The 24,592-nt window shown below is 27.0% G+C and overlaps 1 protein-coding gene across 2 annotated transcripts in view; it reads left to right on the plus strand.

Moving 5' to 3' along the window:
* The first annotated feature begins 463 nt into the window (after positions 1 to 463).
* The window catches only part of LOC129961572 (uncharacterized), a 45,976-nt gene continuing 21,847 nt past the window's right edge, over positions 464 to 24,592 (plus strand). Inside the window, exons 1-2 of one of the 2 annotated variants that reach the window (XM_056075068.1) lie at positions 464 to 837; positions 4,064 to 4,235. In XM_056075068.1, the coding sequence (XP_055931043.1) occupies positions 4,076 to 4,235 (160 nt within the window). In that variant the 5' untranslated portion in view covers positions 464 to 837; positions 4,064 to 4,075. Of the gene's footprint in view, positions 838 to 4,063; positions 4,236 to 11,470; positions 11,598 to 24,592 lie in introns of those variants that run through there. The other variant, XM_056075069.1, reaches the window with a different exon arrangement.

A 24,592-nucleotide genomic window follows, 5' to 3' on the forward strand; every position in this document is an offset into this window, starting at 1 on the left:
TCCGTCTAGATCAAAGCATTTTCGAGTTATCTTTGGATCAGATAGGCAGACAGATAGACATTATCCAAAAATGTGTTTTCGAACACGGAGATTCGTCAAAATCTTGAGTTGGAATCTTTTGGAAAATTACTATACTTTCTTAATACTCCGTTTAAGAGAAAGTAAAAAATTACCATCATTTTTTTAACTAAGATTTATTTTTATGAAAACCTGTACCTTTCGCCCCTGATCTTCAAAGCAAAACATAGAAAGCAGAAAAATACCAGAAGGTGGGGGGGGGGGGGACAAGCATTTTTTAAGAAAAAAATATAACTTCCTCTACAATCTCATTCCTCCCTTCTCCATCCTTTGGAAACAGTAAGCAAGCAGCTCCTCCCGCTCCAGTGACGTCAGTCCGTTTTGTCTGGCGTGGTTCCAAATGGATACTGCCAAGAGGAAGGAAGTTAGAGTGTTTGGCACGCGCCGTTGCTAGGCGACCGTGCCTAAGCACATTTCGAGTATCATCCACTCTGTAACATCCTATCCTTGCTTCCTTCCGAGGGATTTCAGGGCCAATTCAGACAGCGAAACATCCGCTGCGACGCTTGTAGCTCCGCTGTCATCTCAGAGGGGAGTTAGTTTTATGAGCTGCCTATTAAACGGCCTCTTAAGAGAGGGAAAAAATCGTCCCATTGTGTTATGTGACAACAGCAGCTCAAGTGGTTTTGTGTAAATCACGGTGGATCGCAGGCTGATTGTTTGTTTGAAACAGATACGCCGGTTGATTGAAGGATTCACGCTCCGGGACGTTTGAAAAAAAGAAATAACCTTTTCGTCTGTTGCCTTTGAGAGTAAGAGGTAAAGAAAGTTATATATTATTAAAACTTTTTTAAAAATTACTTATAAGTGAATAATGATTGCAATAATAAGAGACAAATTATAATTAGTTGGTGATATATTAACTAATATTGATGGATTTTTGAGGAAAATGAAGTTTTGGACATGAATATTATTTTGAAAAAATATGAAAGAAGTGGTCAATTATTTTAAATATGAAAAGAATAATGGAAAAATTTGCTTTTAGAGATTGCACTAAGAAATAACCTGCGTATAATAAATTTAATTATAAAGAAATAAATTATTTCACCTTTTCTTTAAAAAAAGTCGTTTACAAGTGAATAATAGTTGCAATAATAAGAGAAAAATTATAAGTAGTTGTTGACGTATTAACTAATATTGATAATTTTTTGAGGAAACTGAAGTTCGAGAAATGAGTATTATTTTCAAAAAAATAGGAAAGAAGTGGTCAATTATTTTAAATTGGAAAATAATAATAGAGAATTTTATTTTTAGAGATTGTACTTTAAAATATTCTGCATATTATAAATTTAATAATTAAGAAGTAATTTATACTTTATTGATGTAAAATATCCTTCCGATAAACAATGTAAATGATTCTAAAATTTAAGGTGAAATCGGAACTAAAAAAATTCATTTATAATAACTTTTAAATGAGATATTCGCATTTAACTTAAAATCACAAGAAATGAGTTAATTTAAAGTACAGTTAAATATTTCTTGAAGAAATATGCTATAAATTTAAAAGTTGTTAAAAATATGATTGATAACAACTTAAATTCTGGAAATATTGTGTTAAAGTAAATATGCCGAGTGATTACATATGTGCGACTGAGAAAACTAATTATATCAAAGTAAATCAATTATATTTAAAAATACATGTTGGAGTTAAAAGAAATCTTCCCACTTTAAATATTTCGATTAACACACACACAAAAAAAATGTGTTATGAATTTAACAATTCGTTTATCAAGCACCATTTAGCTTATGGCTATTTTATCTATATAATTCTATTTTATAAATGTGTAAAATTTTAATTATAATTTACATATACAACGTTATACAACCACTAATACTTGTTGAGGAAACATATGTTATGGAATACGTTATCGTGATTAGAATACCTTGTTTTTATTGTATGATTTACGATTGTTAGTAACGATCGATTTTGTTTTGATTTTATTGCATATGATATAATAGTATGGCTTTTAATGAATAATGTCATCTCAACATTTTAATTATTTTTATTAAAAATTTTGCTATACCCATGTTCATTCCATTTTAATATTAGATAGCTAAACATCTGGATCAGCCAATCCAATTTTTCATTCTTTGTGTCAGATTGGTTCCTTTTAATATAGCGATCGACCAGATTTACCACCCACGCATCCTTATATTCAAAATCTTAAACCACAGAGAAATATTTTAAACAATCTTCAAGATTTGGTATTTGTATTTTCCACGAAGGATTCTATATTTTTCGCTATATATTTGATGCATCACACACACTAAATTATTGAATATAAAAAAGTAACCTAAATTCTGATGTTCGAATTTCAAATCTTCTAGATTTGGTATTCGGTCATAAAGTTACTAATTTACAAATAAATACTAGTAATACATAATTAGAAAATAAAAAGGATATCAGAAATATGACAAGGAGGATAACAGATTTGGTATTCGATCACATTGTTACTGATTTACAAATATTCGTAATAAATAATAAGAAGGAAAAAAATAATATCATAGAAATGACTTGGAGGATTCCTTGTAGTTGCAGTATTTTTTTCGCTCAAGCTTTTGAATTACAACAAGAAAATAAAGAAGTGTGTTTCTAAAATACTTAATATTTTAAATAAATATTCTTAGAATTCAAATTGCTTCAAGCTTCAAAAGATAATATTGCTGTTGAAAAATCAATTATCAATACGTGAATCGGAAATACTTTCATGATGGTGTTTTTTTGATTTCCCAGCAGATTTGATTCATATCAAAATTTTATAAACTAGACTTCAAACTTGTTACTATCCTATGTGTTGACAGTTGATTTTTCAACATATTTGATTGATGGCATCCTTTTAAGCTAGAAAATTAAAATATCTTAATTATATAAATTCTTAAAATGTTTAAAAGTTCTAGAAATTTCAAAAATTTTCCATAACACTTTCTTAATTAATTTTTTATCCGATTTCAAAGAAGGTTTATTGATATTACACCTTGAGAAGAATTTTCAGCCAAACTTCGATTTAAAACATCTCTGATCACTTAAAACAATTGAGATTATTAGTGTCAAATTATAGCAATATTCAAAACACTTACGCAAATCACCAATTTAAAAAAAAAATAAGGCATAGTTATTTGTAACTTATGTGTGGGTATCAAATTATAAAACGAAAATTTAAAATGGAAATTCTTGTAAAATCTTGCAGGAGTGATCTCCACAAAACCTTCTCGCATTCTCTCTAATAAATATTGTCATATCAGAGAATGCCTTTCATGGCATTGGCGTACAATAGTTAAGAAATATTAACTTTTGGGGGAATTTAACATTTTTACTGAATTTGTCGTGCCATCCTTGGCGAGTTATTTGGCGATTAATCTCTGGCAAGCTATCGTGTTATATTCGAACAGGCGGCCTTCCTCTAAACAGATTTCACTCAAAATTTGATTAAAATTTGCAAATTTGATCTAAAGACCGAATACCAAATTTCAACCGTCTAACTCAAAGCATTTTGTGACAGACAGACATACGGTCATTTTCCAAAAATGCGTTTTTCGAACTCAGGGAGGTCTAAAGCTTCGAATATTTCTTATGATTATTTACTACAGTTACGAGAAAATAAAACGATAGCGGACAGAAATTTAGAAGAAATTTTCAAGACACTAGAATGAATGTTTACAGCCATCGGAATTATTTATTAGATATCTTCTTCACTCTTTAGGAATTGAAGCATTGCAAATGATGATAAATGAACTGAAAGTAGAGCTATATATAGATAATAAGAGGTGATACAGATTATTTCCTAGTGCGGAATGATAACTAATCCCTGAATGGTGCTGCATCATTAGAAATCCATATGTGGAGAAAAACTTATGTAACATGATCTACGAAAGCAACTTCAGTACCATTCATGAGATAGAAATTTACGTTGTTTACTATATTAAGCCCAATTTTTAGCACTAAATTTTAATTTTGGTATATACATATTTATGCTTATATTTTCAGAGTGAAAAAAAGATGGCAGATCTTAAGTATACAGTGCGTCCGATGACCAAAGATGATGTACCCGGAACTTTGGAGGTATGGCGACAAACAGGAATGCAGGAAGGCACTCATTGTCTGTATACATGGCTAGAAGTGGACAAAGAAGCATTTAACATTGCTGTGCTAGACTCAGGTAATTATTTCCGAAACAATTTTCAATTAAATAAGGTATCTATCGAGCTTGAATTTCATAAGTAAACGGCTATGAGTTTGAAAAGAAAACTAAGACATAACGCTAAGATAACGCTCCAAGCTCAGTAATCTTTCTAGTGGATAAGGAAACATGCTTTTGCTTGCTTATTAAGGCAACCGTCCTAATTCTGTTCACCAAGTTTACTCTTTTTTTTTTAATGCTTAAATCAAGAAATATCATGTACTATTGAATTTGAGAAGATTTATTCATGACGAATGATGCACTATTCTTATGAAACATACTTTGCTTTTTAAATTATTTTTAATGATATATAATCGATTTTATTTAACCCTTTAAAGGGCCATTTTTTTTCTAGTCATATTATGTTAAAATATTTTTAGGCTTGAAATTAGAATAAGAAAAGGGATTCATTTAGCTTATTAGATAAATTTAATTTGATTAATTGATCAATTTGGTTAATTAATAATTAAGTAACAAATCAAGACACATCATTTTGTCTGAGATAAAGAGCTGAAGCATCTAAGTTTCTGACTTACTAAAAAATTTGTCAGAACTTATGCCAACCTACATAATTTCATACAAAGATTGATAAATTTGGTGGGAAGCATACTTTCCACGGCCCTAGAAAGGGTTAAACATATATGATTCCAGAATGAATCACAAAAGTTTTCATAAATCGATTTGTATCATGTATGTATCACCGTCTCTATTGGTGGTAGTATTGCATCAAACAATTCCTTCTAAATTCATAACTTTTTTCTTAAAATCTTTATTTCGATATTTCTGTTTTGTCGATGATTTGTAACTTTTTGATAGGTTAAATTTTAATGTTCAGTAATTTTTTTATTTATAATTATTTTAAATAGAAATAAGTAGATCTATTTATTAAAATAATAAAAAAATGTCTTTTTATTATTGCTTTTGGTTGAATTGAAATAAAATTCAGTAGAAATATTCTTATAAAGAAAATTAGAAAGATAGTCGAACTGTCTTCACTGGCTGTATAATATTAAAAGAAGGTGTCTTGTGAATTTTTTGGATTTAAAAATGAAAAGCCAAATTGATAAAAAAATTTTTTTCTAAAATTAAAGAGGCCAAATTGTAATAGTAATCATGTGCTTTCATTTTGTGTGTGTGTGTGTAACTACAATCACCGTAATTTTAATTTGTGATAACAGAGGGCCTCCCCACAGTTATCCGTTAAGAAATGAAAATGTTTAAAAAATATTAATTCAATATTCCATTATTCTAGAAATTAATGTATTTAAATTTGCTATGCATTTTTATTTATAATACTTTTTGCAATTTTTAAAAAATAATTTTTTGAAAATTCATTCTGTTATATAACGGTCATTTATTTTTTATATTAAATTATATTATCTGAATATTTAAGCATCTCACCATTAAAAATAACCGGCATTAAATTTTGGCGCAGTCTATTCTTTGAAAAAAAAATGCTTGTTTTTTTCTTCTTTATGCTATTATGCTTATTGCAATGATATTTATTACTACTTATAAATTTATTAACATATTTTTCATAAATAAAAAAATGTAATATGCTATTTAAGGTTCATTCTTTTTGTAGAGAAATTTTTTGAGTATTATGATGAAGACAAAATAATGTAAAAGTGCAGAAAATATAACCACTTCAGTAAACACCGTGATTGATTAATGCACCAAATTACAGAATTTGATATTTAAATATGTAATTATCTCAAAACAGCAAAAATTTAAAATATAATATTTTCTCTAGAACACACTTAAATCTAGTAGGAATCCTTCAAATTTTTCTAAAAAAGAATAATTATCGCAAATAATATAAGCATCAAATTAGTATATTAAAGAAATTCTAAAGTCGAGAGATTAATGAAAAGTCGAAACTTTGAAGCAATATTTTGATAGTCTTTCATTTCGAATTATTTATCTGATTAAAATACTCAGAATTCATAATAATTCAAAATCATTTCTTTATGATATGAAAATTAAATTTCGGAAAATATTAAAATGTTTGGTTAGAAGCGATTAGAAATTTTGTGATGATTGATTAATTTGCTTCCGAATGAAAAGACATAGAAATGATATGAAGCTAATATGAATTAATTTTTTTCAGTAATTCGTATTAATTGAAAAAATAAATTAATCATATCAAAATTTATTTGGTAAAAACTTGAATTTACACATCAAATTTATCAATTTGGTAGTTTTAAAAATCGAACCGCAGTAGTTGGGAAAAAAAAATTGCAGTACTTGGGAATTCTTCTTTATGTACTATCCATGTATTTTTAAAGACTTTACCAATAATCTACTCACAAAAAAGTATTGTTGGTAAATCTCTACTTATAATGAAGAAGACTGTATGTGTGTTAGTATTCTAAGGTTTAACCGTTGTACTTTGTGGGATAAAAATTTTTATATCGAAATGATTTTTTTTTCCAAATTTAAAATAGAATTTTAATTAAATATAATTTAAACTAGATTTTAGCATTCCCCCGGAAACTGATGAAAATAATATTGCACTAAACGCCAGTTTAATGCAATTACCAGTTTAACACCAGTAAAATTTTTTTTAATCACGCTAATTTAGTAGAACATTTTTTTTCCAATTTTCGCAATTATAAAAATATTTTTGGCATAATTTATATCAGTAGATTTGGAAATTGCATTGAAATTCAAACCGTTTCTATTGTTTTATGAAATTTAATTGTTTCTTTCGTTGCTGAAATTTAAGTAAGAAAGTTTCTGCCTATTTATATGATGATCCAAATCGTGAAATTACATTAACGCAAAACCAAACGAATAGTTTAAAACAAATTACCCGTACACTTGTTTTTAATATTTCTATGTCTTGGGACATAACATCAATAGAAAATTCATGTGCACCCTAAACAGAACATGTGTAACGCTAGTGAGAAAAGATAGCTATAATATCTATATAATCTATCACAATTTAATGTTGGATAATGTTTTATTGAGAGTATCATGGACACTTTTTATGCATAAAAGACTCATATGAAATTAAAAACAATAATACTGCTGTCAGTGAGTTGTTCGCCTATGGCAGTTACTAGTTAATGATATGATAATAATTTAACTAAAATTTTTGTATTCTTTGTAGTTTTTGGAATAGGAATTGGCTAATCTTTAACAAAATACAGCAACTAAAAAAAATAAAAATAAAAGAACATTTATATACTACTAGTGTAGAATTTCACCTTTGTAAATAAAAATAAGAATTATACGGTTGATACACAGCGAAATCAATTAAATCAAAAGAAAAACATGACTTAATGTGTTTTTGTTATTTTAAAATGTTCTTTTTGCAAAATATATATATATATATATATTGAATTTTTCCATTTCTATTGAATTGATCATTTTTAGCTGTATACCAGGGATATAAAATATTTAGTAACATGTAGATATAAAATCTAACTTAAAAAAATAGGACAGTAGTTTGCTAAGTAACACATTCAATGAAATCGTGAATTCAATGAATTCACAGTTTTAATGAAATCGGTTTTTATTATGCAGATATTTGAATTTTGGTAGCAGAAAAATGCAATTTTTTCTTTCACTTGAAAAATTATTGTTTATTTTAAAACTTCTGCCTACCATAATTTAATTATTAGAAGAGACTTTATTTGACTTTTTAAAGAAGAAAAGATCAGAGAAGTGCATTCGCTAAAAAATTTAAAAAAAAAGAATAATGGCGAAGAAAAAAATTTCCTATGTTTTGTAAAAAAATCTTTTAGAAAACTTATTTGGTTGGTTAATGAACGAGTTAATATAAAACTTCTTAAACAAAAGGCTCGCAAAAATAAAGCAGAAAAAACAAAGCATCACAAATCTTTTTTCTTACATATACTTTCTTTACATATATCCGGTAGTTCTGTTTTGTTTTTAATTAATTTGCTAGAAGATGCAGCAGCACCCAATTAGTTACAGAAAATATTTAAAAGCTGATTTTTTAGATTTTTTTCCCTTTATCATTCACGTGATAACTTAATTTTTGTGATGTATGCGTTTATTTAGAGTGGAAAGAATTATTTCAACAATCATGCTAATATTTTACAAATAAAAGAGAAATGAAGAATTTTAACAAATAAAAGAGAAATAAAGAATGGAAAACTTTAAAAAATATTGTTAATTAATTTAACTGTGAAGCAGTACTCAGTTTATTTAATTGTGATACAAAATAAAATAAGTCATTTCAATCTTTTTTAAAAAAAGGAAATGTTAATTTCATTTTCTTTCGAACGAAATTTGAAATTATAGTACATTTTATCGACTTTATATTATTAAATATTTTCTTAAAAATAATAATTTTGTTAAATTAACTTTTCCTTTCAAAAATAATTTTAGTCTTTTTTCAATCACTATAAAGATGGATTGTCAGATTTATTTTTCTAAAAATGATTGATTTTAAGCCGTGTTTGCTCAATCATATTTATATTTCTAAAAATGATTTATCTTTTTTAATTGCTTTTAATTAATTCATTGCTTTTGTAAAAAGAAACTGATTTGTATTAATTTTTTGAAAATTTGTAAAATCTGGATCGACCAGAGTGTGACTACTCCAAATTTTTACGCAAGTTCAAATTATGCAGTTGAAATCCTTCTGATACTTTCCACTTTTGTTTTCTGAATAAATTCAACACATATTCTTTGCATAAATCTCTGTTTAATTCTACGAATAAATCGAAAGAAAGGAGAAAGAATGCTAAAAGAAGTTTAAAAATTAAAAGGAAGGCTATCTGAAATAATGCTTTATTTAGCTGTTTAAAAAAGAAAATAGCATTTCAATGATACCTCTACTTTTAATAATGTTACGTAAATATTAGTATAGACATAATATCTTAGCGCCATTATATGCGATGTAATATTATATCGACATAAAACACTATGGTTATTTTTCAAATATAAATATTTGATTCAGAGAAGTTATATTTTTCGTTCATAATTGTTGTTTTCAATATTTTTATGGAAAGACATATTATTATGGCTTGGAGATCTGAATTTCCGATTTATTAGGTTTCAGCAAGTAGGATTTAACTCTGTTGTTATGTTTTTGACAGTATTTAACAAATACTGCTTCATACAAGCCTGTATTGTTTTTTAAACGAAAGACTGTACATCGTTGTTTTTTGATAATCAGCAATGTAAAATAAAAATGTTATGTACGGAAAATTAAAGAATACAACTTTTATCAGTGCATTTGCAATTATACTTTTATACGTAGAAAATGCAAAAAAAAAATCATAGATTCATCATAAAAAGCGTAGATTTTCTGCCCTCCATAACTAGCTTTTAAAAATAAGAAATAATAAATATGCCATATTTGAAATTAAATATTCGCATTGTAAACAGTATTTCTGTGGTGGTTTCGTTAACTGAAATCCTTCTATGTGAAATGTTGACTTTAGAACTCTTTAGCTTTTAGCATAAAAAAATAGAGTGACGCAAAATTCTACGCTGTGTAATGAATAATATTTGATTAGTAGTATTGAAAGAAAAATTCAACGGCAGAATGCCGTGTTTTAAGAAAGCTGCCGCAATCTTCGCGTTAATTAAAATGGAAATCGTTTATTTTAATTGAGTAGTTTCATGGAAATCATATATCTTTATAGGAGGATATCTTTAAAAACAGATGTGATATTTGACATTCAAATAATATACGTTTTGTTTTAAGAACGCTGCTTGTATAAATATTTTTGCAGTATTTTTGTGAGGCAAAATAAAGGTGTAACATCGTTAATTGAAATTGTACTATCAGGAACTTTAACTTTGGAAGGTCTTAGGTATTAGCATAAAAAAAAACAATGTAACGTAAAATTCCCCTCTGTATAAAGAACGCTCGTATTTTTTCAGTCATATTTTTTTTTTATTGAACATTTATGAATCCCCCGTGCACCACAAAGTATCACACGGGGCTTACAGAAGTAAGTATGTAACACATTACAAAAAGAAAAATAAGAAAATTTAACAGTTATGAAGGATTACATATGTCAACAATAAATTTACAGAAATTTTCAAAAGCACTTCTAGTGGAAATAAGTTGGTGAAACTCTGTAGGCCAATTTATATTCATGTGCTTAAGAGCCAGTCTTAGGATCCGTCTTTCTTTGACAAACTTGGAACATAGAAGGAGCACATGTTCAACATTTTCCTCCCCACCAATATCACAATCGCAGGAAGATGACGGAAACAAATTAAATTTGTACAAGTAACTTTTAAAGTTACCATGACCAGTTAGAATTTCAGTCATATTGTGCTTCAGAAATCCGTACTGTCGGAGCCTGCTCCAATCTTTGAATTGTTTTAAATGGAAACAGTTTTTTCAATAGAATGTTATATGGAAACTATTTGTTTTAAAGAATGAAATCTTCTTTAAAAATCGGTGTCATCTTAGATTGTCAATTAAGCATTAATTTTTTTAGGGAGTTGGTCATGTAATTGTAAAAGAGGAATACTTATAATATTATACCTATTATACTTATATTCTTAATTATATTTATCATATTTAAAATTGTATAATTTTGACTACATTCAGTGAAGTTGAAGATATTATTATAATAAAGGTTAACAGCATTAACAGTTAATATTTGTCAGTGCATTTTTATTGCAATTGTTTTCAGCTATAGTTCATAATTCCTTCAAACAAGCGAAAGCAATTTAATTATTTAAGCGATTCCTGTTTTCAAATATCTATTTATATATTATTTTATGTCTTCCGTTGTTTATAATATAAAAAAACAAAAGCAAATTTTTAAAAAATGTAACAAAATTCGTTTCAATTTTATTATTTTGCTCTAATTATTGCTCAGATTATCCACAAAAGATTTTTATTAATGCCATTTATATTTTTAGAATAACGTATAAAGCATTAATAGTTAAAAATTGTAGCCAGTAGAATTAGTTAAAAATAAACTATTTTACTGCTGAATAAGTGGAAGATATCTTGTCGAATCTAAGTCCAAGGTAAAAACGTGTCAACAGTCTGCTCTTAAGAAACTATGCAGACAAGAGCGTCAGTTAAAAATAGATTATCATATAGCGTGACTACGTCTAAGAATTTAAAGCTTGCCTTAACCTTTCTTCTTTACGCGTTACGTGATCTGAAGCTTCATTTGCTTTGAGCTGCCCGTTTGCATTGGAAAATCGATGTTGAAACCGGCAGGTGTGGTAATCGATTAAATATGCGAGTGGAAAGGTCTGGGAGTTCCTTCCCCGAAATCTATGAATACTAGGGTTGTTCTATAGTGGAATTTCGAAAATTCGGCTTATAAATGCTATCAATTTAAATTAAAACAACAATCTATAAATAGATAATGGCTCAAAAAGGTAATAATGATTTTTATTTAGTAGTGTTTAAACTTTCTTAAAGTTCTAAGAACTAACTCATTTAGATTTAAAATAGATAATCATTGTAATAAAAATAAATTTAAAAAATCATAATTTTTATTGTAATTGTAATTTTATTTTGAAATCATAATTTTCATTGTAATTAAAAATCATAATTTTCATTGTAATTAAAAATCATAATTTTCATTGATAATCACTGTAATAAGAATCATAATGTAAAATAATTTTTTTTTCTATATTACAGAAGCGATGTATTTCATTCCGTGACGTATACATTTTTTTGAATTTTAAGTAGAATCTTAAATGGATATGTAAGATCGATTTCAAAATTAAGACTTTTCTGTTCTCTGTTAATAAAAAGAGAAATGAATAAGAAAAAAATATATAGTCAATGAAATAAATATTCATGAATTATTTTAAAAGGTATTTGTAATAAACCATAAATTGCTCACTAATTATATGCATAAAAGATTAAACTTTATTGTATTTGTACTTAATGAAAGTTGTAGACCACTTAAATAAAAAAGAAAAGAAAAAGAAACATTATAAAAGCAAAGTAATCCATCATGTCTTGTGGTGTAAAAATTATTCTTGCTTTGTACATAATCTTGAAAGTTTTCACAAATATTTTTTAACTAATGCATAGCAGGTTAGAACCTTTTACAAAAAATAATTATGAACCTCTGTTGCATTAACTCAATTAAATTTGCTGTCTCTGATCTAGATATGGAGTTTCAGTTATCTTTAACAAGTTATTAAGCCTGATTTTTTTTTTTTTTTTTTTTTTTGGAAATTTTCTGTGCACGGCATTTTGATCACGTATTTCTCATATATGTTCGATGGGATTGAGGTCAAGTGGTTTAGAAAGAAATTAATTTTGATGTATTTTAAAGCCTTCAGAGCCTGGTATTCAAAGTTGTACGCTTAATGATCATTACTGCATATAAGAAAATAATTATTAATAATCTTATGTTTTTCCTCGAAGCAAACTGAAGATTATTTTTCAAAATGTCAAAAAAAATGATGGTTTATAATTCAGTCATAAAAGGTAAATTTCCATGCACTTATCATAAGATTGCAAACAAACATAATTTCGTCGACATTTTTTAGACACATTTCAGTATTTTCTTTCGTCCACACTATTCATTTTTCAACCACTCCAAAAAATATTAAATCTGCTTTAGTCTGAAAAAAAAAAGCTTTTCCAGAATTCTGAACTTCCATTGCGTATTTTTCAGTAAAGGATAATCGTTACTTAGATTGAATTTATACCCGAAGAATTTCCATTTGGCAACATGGCTGTAGAAACTATGCTGCCTGCAACATTCGAATTGGATATTGCTTTCTCAGAAATCTGAAATTCTGCTGCAAACATAGGAATATTTTATTCCAGATCTTTCCTCGAAGAACGGTAAACATCGAGAAAATGAAACAAGCGACGTATCATTTTGCAACATGTAAACAGTTATATCGATCAGGAAGAATACTATTTTGACTATGTTTGAAGTTTCAAAATACTGTAACTATTGACTTGCTCAATTGAACATGGTCAATATGAATATGAATTTCAATGTTCACTTTATACAGTTACATAATTGGTCTTTATTACCAAAACTTATTTCATAAGCTAGAGGATCTATGATAAAAATTTTAGGTTTCTTAGGTTAGGTTATAGATATATAAAAATTGACGAAAAGCTTATTAAATTAACTATAATCTGTTAACAAAAATTTGCCTTTAATTTAATTTGCGAATATTTTTATACGCCAATTTTCAATTTTCCATACATTTAATAATTATTACAATATGTATTTATATCCTTTTCCTGTATTTGCATTTGGAAATGAATGTTTCATATTAACTTTTGAAATAATGTTGGCAGATATATGCCAAAATAATATTTTTTAAAAATCAAAATAATACTTTCTTTTTTATATATTTTTATGCAAATATATGCTATACTTTATATATACTGCTAAAAAACATGTTTTACTCATTTTAAAAAAATAATTTTGCCGATTCTGTAAGCAATTTCTAATATTTTGTTTGTAGAAATAAAATTAGGGAAGAGAAAAAGTATTTGCAATTTTTATATACTATATATTATATACATTGTAAGTTTAATATAATTTATAACGTTTCCACTTGTTATAATTGCATATGCCACCTCTTGTACCACTAATTACAAATAATTTTGTACCATGGATCGCTGATCTAAGATACATGATGTTAAATATTGTGGATATTTTCAAGTCATGTTACCACTAACAGAAATCGTATGTGCTGCCCATGGCATGATGAATATTAAAGCTATAACATAAAATTAAAATGGAAATCAAGCAAAAAAAGAAAAAAAAAAAAGAATATGGATTTTTTTTTTCATCATGGCATTGAATTAGTCTGGTGATTTTAGACGATAAATATAGAAACATGTTACTGAAACGCAAGGCGATCTAAAACGTGAGAGGAATAATGGAGCGATGCTGCAAACGATGCTATTAGAATTTTAATTATGTAAAATAATTTTCATGACTCTTTATTTCCTAATTTGGCAAATCGACAGAAAAGAAAATTTCAATAAATTCGCCAAGAATCGCGTTTTCTGCCGTGGATAAAAGAAGAAAATCGTAATTCATTAGGAAAAAATGATTAAAAGTTATTGATAAAAAGAATTTATATCTTCTATACTAAGACATGTTTATATAACGGTTTAAAAAATTGATTAAGGTAACAAAAAATTTCAGAATTTGTAAGATTTTAGTTTTAATACTTAAATGTTTTAACGAAAAATGATTATTTTTAAGAAAAATTTTACAAAATTCTACAAATTTTCAGAGGCTCAAAACAAATTTCATTAAAAAGACAATGTTTCTTTTTTCAGATGATGCACTCGTGATTTGCTTACTACACTTAGAAACGATGCTATGACAGTTATGAGTGACAAGTCTTCCAAAATAACTTAAAAAATTTAATAAAAAAATTCTACATTAAATTTTAAAATCTGACTTACTCCAGTAACAATCTATGTACATTATCATGTTAAAGGAATTTTAGCTTAATTGTATGGCCAATCAAAATAGATCGGACTAGACTCATGTCTTCCTTTAATTGATTATTAAAATTAATTAAAAGTATGAAATTTTATTGAAATGCATTTAAAATATAAAATTTTATAAAAATGCATTTACAGTATAAATGAAACTTAACGAAACAAATAAATTTTCAAGACAGCCTATTGTTATGAATTTGTAATATTTCTTCCCTGCGCAGTTAGAGATTTAGTAAGGAAGAGAGTTTTGCAGTTAGTTTTAAGGGATGCGGGATCAATAGATGCATTCGATACAAGACGATAATGAATACCATTTCGCGACTTGGCGATAGAAGGATATTGAATATTCGAGAATTTTGGTGATGTTTCCATTTCAATGCTTCTCCTGGAATATTCGATGTCTTATCACAGAAGCTGTAAAAGGCGGAGGCGCATAGACGAGAATGTGCCAGTCGTTAATAGTGGAACGAGACGAATAGTTGAGTGAAATCCCTCTTTGGTATGTCGTTTTTTTCAGTGAATACGCTTTGAGCGTTTTGTGATGTTGCAGTTGTATAATAGATGTGTTTTTTTTGTACTCCTGTTTAATGCAAGTTAGGAGAGCCAGAAGAAAGTCTTGTTAAAGACTTTGTCATGTATTCGGAGATTACGCTGGATTGTTTATTTTACGCCGAATAAGTTCAAACAGCTACTATACATTTCGGCTGAGATCTTAAAAAGCCCATACTATGGTATAATTGATTATAATTGTGTTTTAAATTGATTTTCAAATTTATAAATAATTAAAATTATTTTTTTTCGTAACAGTGTTGCAATATTTTGGATAAAGTGCCAAAATCTCAATTAATTTCTAATTTATTAAAACTATTTAAAAAAAATCACCCTGAGGTATATAGTTTTACCCAAATTATGCCAAGTTCCATAGTTGTTGGTTTTGCGGTATGTCTTGAAGAACATAAACACGCAAATACACTCAGAGAAATACTTACATTTTCCATGAATAGCTGTAGAGATAAATATAAAATATAAATTATAGACTAAAAAGTGGTAAATAAATAAAATAATTTTTAGGCTACTAAAAGAGTGCTTCAAAATTTTTTTATTCAACTTATTTAAAATTTTAAACATTTTAGTTATTTTTAGTTTACAAATCTTCTTACTCAAGGCATCAGTTTTCGCTATGAGTGTATGATATGTTTGACAGCCCCAAATAATAAAAATGAAATTTATTTTATTTTGAAGACACAAAATAGTTTTGATAATTCTCATCTTAACTATTTTCATTTCTTTACATCAGATGAATAATTATTTACTATGTAAGAGGGCTTTTTTTATTTTCCCACGGAATGAAAGAATACTTTTATAAGTCGTTATTTTCGAAAAATTAATATTCTTCTTCTTATAGCTCTGCAGATGATTTTGTAACTATTGAAATTAAGAAATATTAGAACTGCATTTGTAAAGAGACATCCGAGTGCAAAGGGTTAAGCTTATGTCATCAGTTTTCCTGTAATATTTCTTCACACATGGAGGCAAGCAGTAAGAAAATAATATTAGATAAAGGAATGGAAAAACAGGAAACATCTGTTACAAAATAGTAAAGGAAAAAAGTTTCTTTTCCTCCAGTAGTATTTATCTTTCTGAAACAGATGTAAGATAATGTTACTTTGCATAATAGTTCAATACTTATAAAGAAATATAAAATTAAAACATTAGACGGTTGCCTTTTAATAAGTTAATGTCGTAATAAGTATTTTTTTATGGGTAAATATTTATAAATGTATTCGTTTTCAAAATTATTACATAAAAGAAATGTATTTCGAGTGTTAAAAAAATTAAGGAAAAGAGAGAAAAATATTTAATAAGTTAATTTACTTCTAATTTTTTTTAATTATTTAAGGTAAAAACTGAAACATTTTTTTTTCTCAAACCCCCTATCTTACAAGAATGTTGTTACAAAATATAGAGTATAGAATACTATATAGAATATAAAGTGATTTTTTATTACTGAATATAGAAAGAATAACCTCTTATATATACTGGATCAATTGTTTTTACCCGAAATGAGAAATATGATGAAAAATATTTTTTTATTAAATAAACCACTATATTCATCTTTGAAGATTTAGAGGTATTTAAAATAAAAATACATTTATGAAATTTTATTAGTATGAGTATTTCAAATTGAATTCAGTTAATGGTAATGTATCAAAATTAATAATTTTAACGCTTTTAAGATATTAGCAATATATTTCTACATAATACTGAAAACAATAATTAAATATTTATCATGCATTTACTGTCTTCTTTGAGCACATAATTAACACGATTTATCTGAATAAGATTAGGTATTTAGTTTAAAAAAATCGTTAATCGCTATTTCATACACTGATTATCAGTGAGTATCAAATATAGCTTTATAAATAGATTTTTGCAATTTGAGGGAAGTGTGCGAACTTGAAATTCTCAATCTCTAGACAAGACAAGTGAGTAGGGCATTTAAGTGGCAATGAAATTATTTAGTAAGTGGTTGTACTTAAGAATTAATAATATGCGTATTAATTACTTAGAATCTTTGAAAAAAATGAAAAGGAAAGAATAAATTTGCATCATAAAATTTATAAATGGAAAGACGTTTATCGGATATTGAGCTATGATTTTGTTACTGGCATTTTCAAAAGCATTAATGTCTCTTTTATATTAAAAAATTTAATTAGTAAACCTTGTCAAAAACTTGGAAATTCGATCCATTTCTAATGATTCTTCATCTACTTTATTATTTTCACTATGCAATAAAACAAAATTTATATGCAGCGAAATTTTCAGAATCCTTTTTTTACCTTTTATTTACGAGAGAAATTTCTTAATGTGTTAATTATACTACACTCAAAAATAAAATAAAATTGTTTGTTTTTCAGAAGGATAAGAAAAATCGTTTGGTTTTTATTTAGTTGCAAATTGTTTTATTTTGGTAAAATTTATTTTTTTGATATAAATTAGCAGTTTATATATTCTTTTTTTAATTGTTTTGTGTTCAAAGTAAGTGTTGTGCCTGAAGCTTCCTGCGAAAAAGAGAGGGAGAGAGAGATAGAGATAGGGAGAGAGAGAGAGAGAGAGAGAGAGAGAGAGATAGAGATAGGAGAGAGAGAGAGAGAGAGAGAGAGAGAGAGAGAGAGAGAGAGAGAGAGAGAGAGAGAGAGAGAGAGAGAGAGAGAGAGAGAGAGAGAGAGAGAGAGAGAGAGAGAGAGAGAGAGAGAGAGAGAGAGAGAGAGAGAGAGAGAGAGAAAGTACAACTAGTGATGTTTTATTTTTTATCTAATGAGGAATAAAACATCACTAATTGTACTTGATTGCGACGTTATTAGCATACAATATTATTTTGATTACAGTTCCAATTATAAAGTAGAAAAGAAGAAATAACAAATAGCATACTTCAGGGAATATTGCCTCATTTTTATATATTTGTTTCCATTCCACTCCTTTAAGCTCTAAACTAATTTAATTACGAATTTTTATTTCTCCATAGCTTTCAATTTATAATTCACTGTATTTCACATTGTTTATGTTTTATTTAAGTTGAGCAACTACATATTTCATCGACTATATTTTTGCTTTTTGATGAGTCAACGTAAATCGAACGCTCAAAAGAAAATGCTTTTAATACAAAATTTTAATTATTCTGGCCACTAGAGAGCACTAATGAGCTCTAGATAATATGGATGGCATTGTTTAGAATGTGCTGAGTGAACGGATCAGATACTTATAAAATAAAATAATGACTAGTGGTTTCATAGCATGGAAATGCTAAGGTCTAAAGTTTCATGTATGGAATGCGTGGATTTGAAAAAGCACGGCTGTTTTGACTAAAATATATCATATTACTGCTTTGAACATTCATTTGAGTTATCCGTATTCATTTAAAAATAGAATTACATTTTAATTAGGAATATATTGTATTTTTGTTTCGAGATAAATGTTATAAGAAAAGGCTTCGAATGTTATTTTATTATTATATTCGAAGAGTATTTAAAAATTTAATTTACAAATGTATTTGAAAGGTAACTTGAAAGGAAAGTTAGGAGAGTTACTTCATGCAAAATGATGAAATATCAAAAGTAATAAATATTTTTTGTTAGATTAATATAAATTTGACATGTTAATCAGTTGTTTCAAAATTTCTATAACATAATGTATAGTGAAACAACATTTATACGTTTATTAAGGGATTGATGAAAAACAATGTATAAGTGAAAACACATATAACTGAAATTTTAATAAACTGCCTTGATTACCACAAACTCGATGATGGTTTATTTAAAAACAATCATCCTAAAATTTTTTGAGACATATCTTGAATATTATTGCATAGTATTGAAAACAATAATACATTTTAAAAATTTCATAAAAGTTTAAAAAAAATGTGTATATATATATATATATATATATATATATATATATATATATATATATATATATATATATATATATATATATATATATATGAAATCTTTATTGCATATTTTGAGTAAAATAATAAGTTTGTTATTTTATATAATTTATATTCAAGTAAGCATTTAATTAACAACATCATTAACAGTCTTGCCACATACTAGTTTTCTGTGAGTATTGAGTATTAAACATATTAAATATCAATACGATTCGAATGAAATTAATTGAATATTTTTGCATTAAAAAGTTGACAAAAAATAAGTTCGAAGCCTTTTACTAGATTTTATCATCTTTGAAAAGAAAGTGAAATAGCTTTTCCGTATTCTTCTTCAATATCATTTAAATTATTATTAGCAAAAATTTTAACCGAATTGTTAGTTCGTCATTTGCGAATAAGCTTGATACCACGAAAGTTTCCTTCCTTAAAAAGAATAGAGAAATAATAACTGAAACAGATTGATGACTAATTAGTAAATATTTAAAAAAGAGAAAACGACTTATACTGAGGTTTTGCGTCATATCAAAGAGTATCATTAAAATCTTTAAGAGTAAAGCGAGACTGTGATAGAATTGTATATAATAGAAAAATATTTAAACAGATCATTGTGGTATTTCCATAAAAGACTATGTAAGTTTATAAATCTTGTTATCTGTCAAAAAATATTAGTCCAGCTCTTCGCCTGGCGTCATAACTTGGTACATGGAAATTCAAACATAGTTATACAAAATCTATGAGTAAAATCCTATTATCTTCTTAATATCTATATTGCTTCCAATAAGCAAAAATATTAATATGTTTTTTCCTCCCAAATATTTTCTGTTTGAAAATTATAGCGCTTCTGTTTGCTACCCAGTGCGCTACTTAAAAACACCTTATTATCAAGTATTAAGAAATTAAGATTTGCAGTTAAAAATACTGATGGCCATATAAGTGGCATATCTTTTATATAAGCTGTTTTTAGAAGAGATATTTAATTAATTCAGTTTGAAGGATGCCATCGAATGGAGGACTTAAAACACTAACTTCTCGTAAGTTGAATTGTGTAATTTGTTGTTGTTGTTTCTTATGGCACTTGCCATGAACAAGCCCACTGTTACGAAGACAGCGATTTACGGGGGGGGGGGCGTCTCTTGTTTTTATAGTAGCGCCAACTAGGGCCAAGAGTACGACTTTGCTACTCAAGCTTCACTCATTCGCTTGCACAACCCCTTCTTACAGTAGGGCACATTCACACATCTCACAACGATAGAACAACCATGCCCAAACCGAGACTCGAACCCGGTTTTAATGTACTGAATAAAACTACAAAAACAAGTGATAATGCTAATACATTGCCTTTAGCATTAAATAGTTTTATAATAGCTTTCATTTTCTTTACTTTATCGAGTTCCTCAACAGATGTCAAAAAGATTCTTTGAACGCTTGCTTTTCAAGGATAAGATGGCCTAAAAAACAAACAAACAAACAAAAAAAAAAAAAAAAAAAAAGGAGAAAAATTTGATATTAGAAGTCTTACGAATGGATTATGACCCGAAGTTCTAATTGTAAATTAAAATGTAATTGCTCCCATTTTCACACATTTTCTACTTGGCTAACTTTTTTATGGTCGCACTGCAGGATGTTGGAGAAAATCTCACAGACGAAAAGATATAATTGTTAGCTGTATAAGTTCAATGTAAGCCAATTTTATTATTTCTAATAACATACAAAGAATTTATATAATTTCTCATGGATCAATTCTAATAAAATTTGGAACGCTGATTGCCTTGTCACTTCTTTACAGATATATTCTGTTTAACACTTAAGGGCTATCCATTTGTAAATTTCAGAATGCCTTTCACAATGAATTATTCATTAAAAATTCTTATTTATCCGTTCTCATTTTTTTCTGAGTTACAAAAATTATTAATATATAAGTTTATATCTTTAATTGAAAGAAAGTTCAGTTGTTAATTTTTTTTTTATTATTATTTTTTATTTTTGCAACTCTAAGGACTTTTAAGTCGCAAAATTCTTTTCAAATTGTCAATGTCACATTTTAAAATTCTGCTACAGTTTGATAATTTTTCTTTACGAGGAAAGATATTGGCTTTTTGTGTCTGAAAATTTCCATGAAAAACTTAATATCAATTATTCAGGAATATAAACTATAACTCAGACCAGGAAATAGAAGCCACAATTATTATTCTAACAGCTATCACAAGTAACGGAAAAAATATAAATAAGTAACTAAAAATATTTCTGTGACCATCGTAGAATTTGTAATTGATAAAATGAAAGGAACAAATTGACAAAATGAAACAGCTATTGCACAGCAAAACTCGCCAAACAACTTAATACCACAACATTGCCCGAGGCAAAATTGAAATCCTCTTTATGGCAGTGAAATGATGTAATTGTACTATTGAGATTAGCATTGCCACAAGGTTACATTTCAATTACGACGCATAATTTTAGCTTCTTTTTCCTGCACGGCCATGTTTTTCGTCCTTGTTCCGAATGGTACAGTTTTTCTTCCGAGAACTACGTCACCCGACAAATAATGAATTGCTGCAAGTGATTGATGGTGTATTTATTGGGTACTGGAAGAAAGACTTCTTCCATTGAAGTTTCTTTCTTCTTTTGTTCAGATCCTCTTAGATATCCATTTTAACCGAATCATTCGCCATTTACATATATGCATGAGCAACAAATGCATTTTAAAAGGAGACATTATTTTACTAACAAATCAAGTATTTTTTAGGAATTCATTTATAAATTCACTTAGCTGATTCGATAATATATTTGTTATTTAATAATTTGGAATTCAGATTAATTGTCGAGTTCTTTCTTATATTACTTTTTCTACATTGTACATCTCATATAATGTCTGCTTATATTCAAAATTCAAAACTCTAGTTATTTCTTAAATTAGGAAAAATCCTATTAAATAAAAGTTTAATTAGATAAGTTTTTGTGAAAGGTATTTTGATAGTATTAATTTTTATAATTTATATTTATATAATTATTTTTATTTATAATTACATAATTATTTTTTTCTTGAAAGACATGATCATTTCTTCATACCAAATAGGACAAGTATATCGAATAAAACTAATCACATATGAGAGATTGAAAAAAATTATTTATTCCAGTTTTATAGCATAGGAAATATTTGTGAAAGTAATGTTTTTATTTTCTTACTCGAACCGCATAAATCTTGAAATTCTGTCTTACCACTGAACAAATTCTTATATTATAATTACCAGCTCAATAAATCAGGCAATCTAAAAGCCTCGTTTAAGAAAATTCATATCGTCACCAATTAGTTCCAACACAATATCTTTTCAGAGGAAGCATTCATAATTTTTATACTCCTTATTCGCTTCACTTCCTTTGTTCATTTCCATCTAACAATATGAACAAATGATAAAAATAACAGCAATGTTTTAACATCGTTAGTTTCAGGAAATCGAATGAGCTTTAATCACCGTTTATGTAACCCCCGCCCTAACCCACTCCCATCTACAGCAACTTGGCGACATAAGCATCGTATAACTCGCCCTAATTGCTCTCGGTCGCCGTTAAGGCATTAAAAATGGGATAACTGTTCCAGGAAACATTGGGGAAGACATTGAGTTTGAACAATCGTTAAGATTCATAAATAAGATTAAAGAGCAATAATTATGTAAATGTGAAAATTTGTTGAAGAAAGTAAAAAGAAAGTTGAACAAGAATCAGGGAATTCGAGTAATTATGATTACTAAATAAAAGAATGTCTAGAAATTTTTATTTTGAACTATTCTTTTACTCAAATCCTTTTCTAATTTATGGATTTCTGAAACGAAAACAATTGATCTTATTATATGAAATATTTCCTTGAAATAATTTGATATTTCTGTAGATTATTCTAATTCACAATTACTGTATAGCATAGAAATAATCTCCATATAAAAACTATGATAGTATATAGATAATTAAGTACAGAATAAAAATATGTGCGCGTTTGTATGTATAAAAGTCTCTAAAAGTTTGCACTAGAGTAACTAAATTTGATGCAAATATATTGAGGAGGTCTGGAATTTGAATTTTGAAAAGATTGCTTTAAAAATTTAACTAAAAATTAAACGAGAATCTTGCGTTTTCCCCCGATTATAGACAAAACTGTTATCTCACATATATAAATTTTGTGTCATTTTAAATTAAGAAACATCTTTTTAATGATATTAATTTAGCTGCAATAAAATTTCTTCCAGAGTTTTGAAAGTTTTTTTAATTAAAATTTGTTATATAATGTTAAAAACCTCATTTATATCATTATTATTTTATGTTCAACATTTACTTTTTCTTAAAATTTTGATTTAAATAAAAAAAAATTATAGTTTTCTATTTCAAATAAAACAGTTCTTAATTTTTTTGTAAAAACAACAACAACAACTTGATTTTTAAAGTTTGGAAGAAACAAATAATTAAACCTTCAGGTTTCTTTAATAGTATTTTTTTGCTTTTAAAAATATCAAATATCAAATTTCCTATTATTTCATTATCATTATGTTGAACAAAGCAACATAATTATTTTGGTAACTATTCAACATAAGGAATCGATTATATTTTGAACTATTCAACATAAGGATTGGTTAAGCAATCATATTACTTTAACCAATTTTATTTCTGATTTATTTAATTTACCGCTTAATTCTTTAATAATTATAGGCAATTCATACTTTCTCAGACTTCATGCTTAAATAGCTAAATTTTAGAGAAAAGGAGAACTCAGGGATTTTTGTTGACTAATACTATTTAATCCAAAATTCTGTTGTGCACATGCGAACAACTTCCATCATGGTTTTATACCGTTTTAATCAGTTTTTTTGTATCTATAAAATATATATTTCAATAAAATTCCCCTGCATTTTTCCTCTTCTATTGATTTAAAATTGAGTAAATTTTTATAATATTTCGAAACACCACCATCTGGAGCATTGAAGTAGACCATTTGCTTACCATTCATTTTGTTGAAAAATATTTGTTTACATGTAAAACTACTATATAGGTCAGAATGTTTTATGAAAAGAAGCGAAATTCATTATGTTGTTACAAAAATTTTATTTCAAATCATTAAAAAATGATGATAGTAATCATTGTTGTCAATCTTTATTCATTTCAGTCATAAAATATTTCAGAAACTGACTTGTAAATAACTTGTGCTTTTATTTTATTATTTCTGATTGTTTTATTTCATTATTTAACTTGTGATATTATTTTTTAACTGTCTTATGAAATTATTTGAAATAATCGTTAATCATTTTCCCAAAAATGCTATAATGATAGTAAATGCAGTATTAAATACGTTTCCTTATTGAATTAATAATAACTTTTTTCAATAATTCTCTCTCTGCTGAGACAGACGTCTAATATTTTGTTACTATTTGAAAAGGGTTTCACTTATTTTTTATATGACTTCATAGATTATAATTAATATCCTTTTTGAACCTA

Source organism: Argiope bruennichi, chromosome 2 (assembly GCF_947563725.1).
Source record: "Argiope bruennichi chromosome 2, qqArgBrue1.1, whole genome shotgun sequence".
NCBI classification, from domain to species: domain Eukaryota; kingdom Metazoa; phylum Arthropoda; class Arachnida; order Araneae; family Araneidae; genus Argiope; species Argiope bruennichi.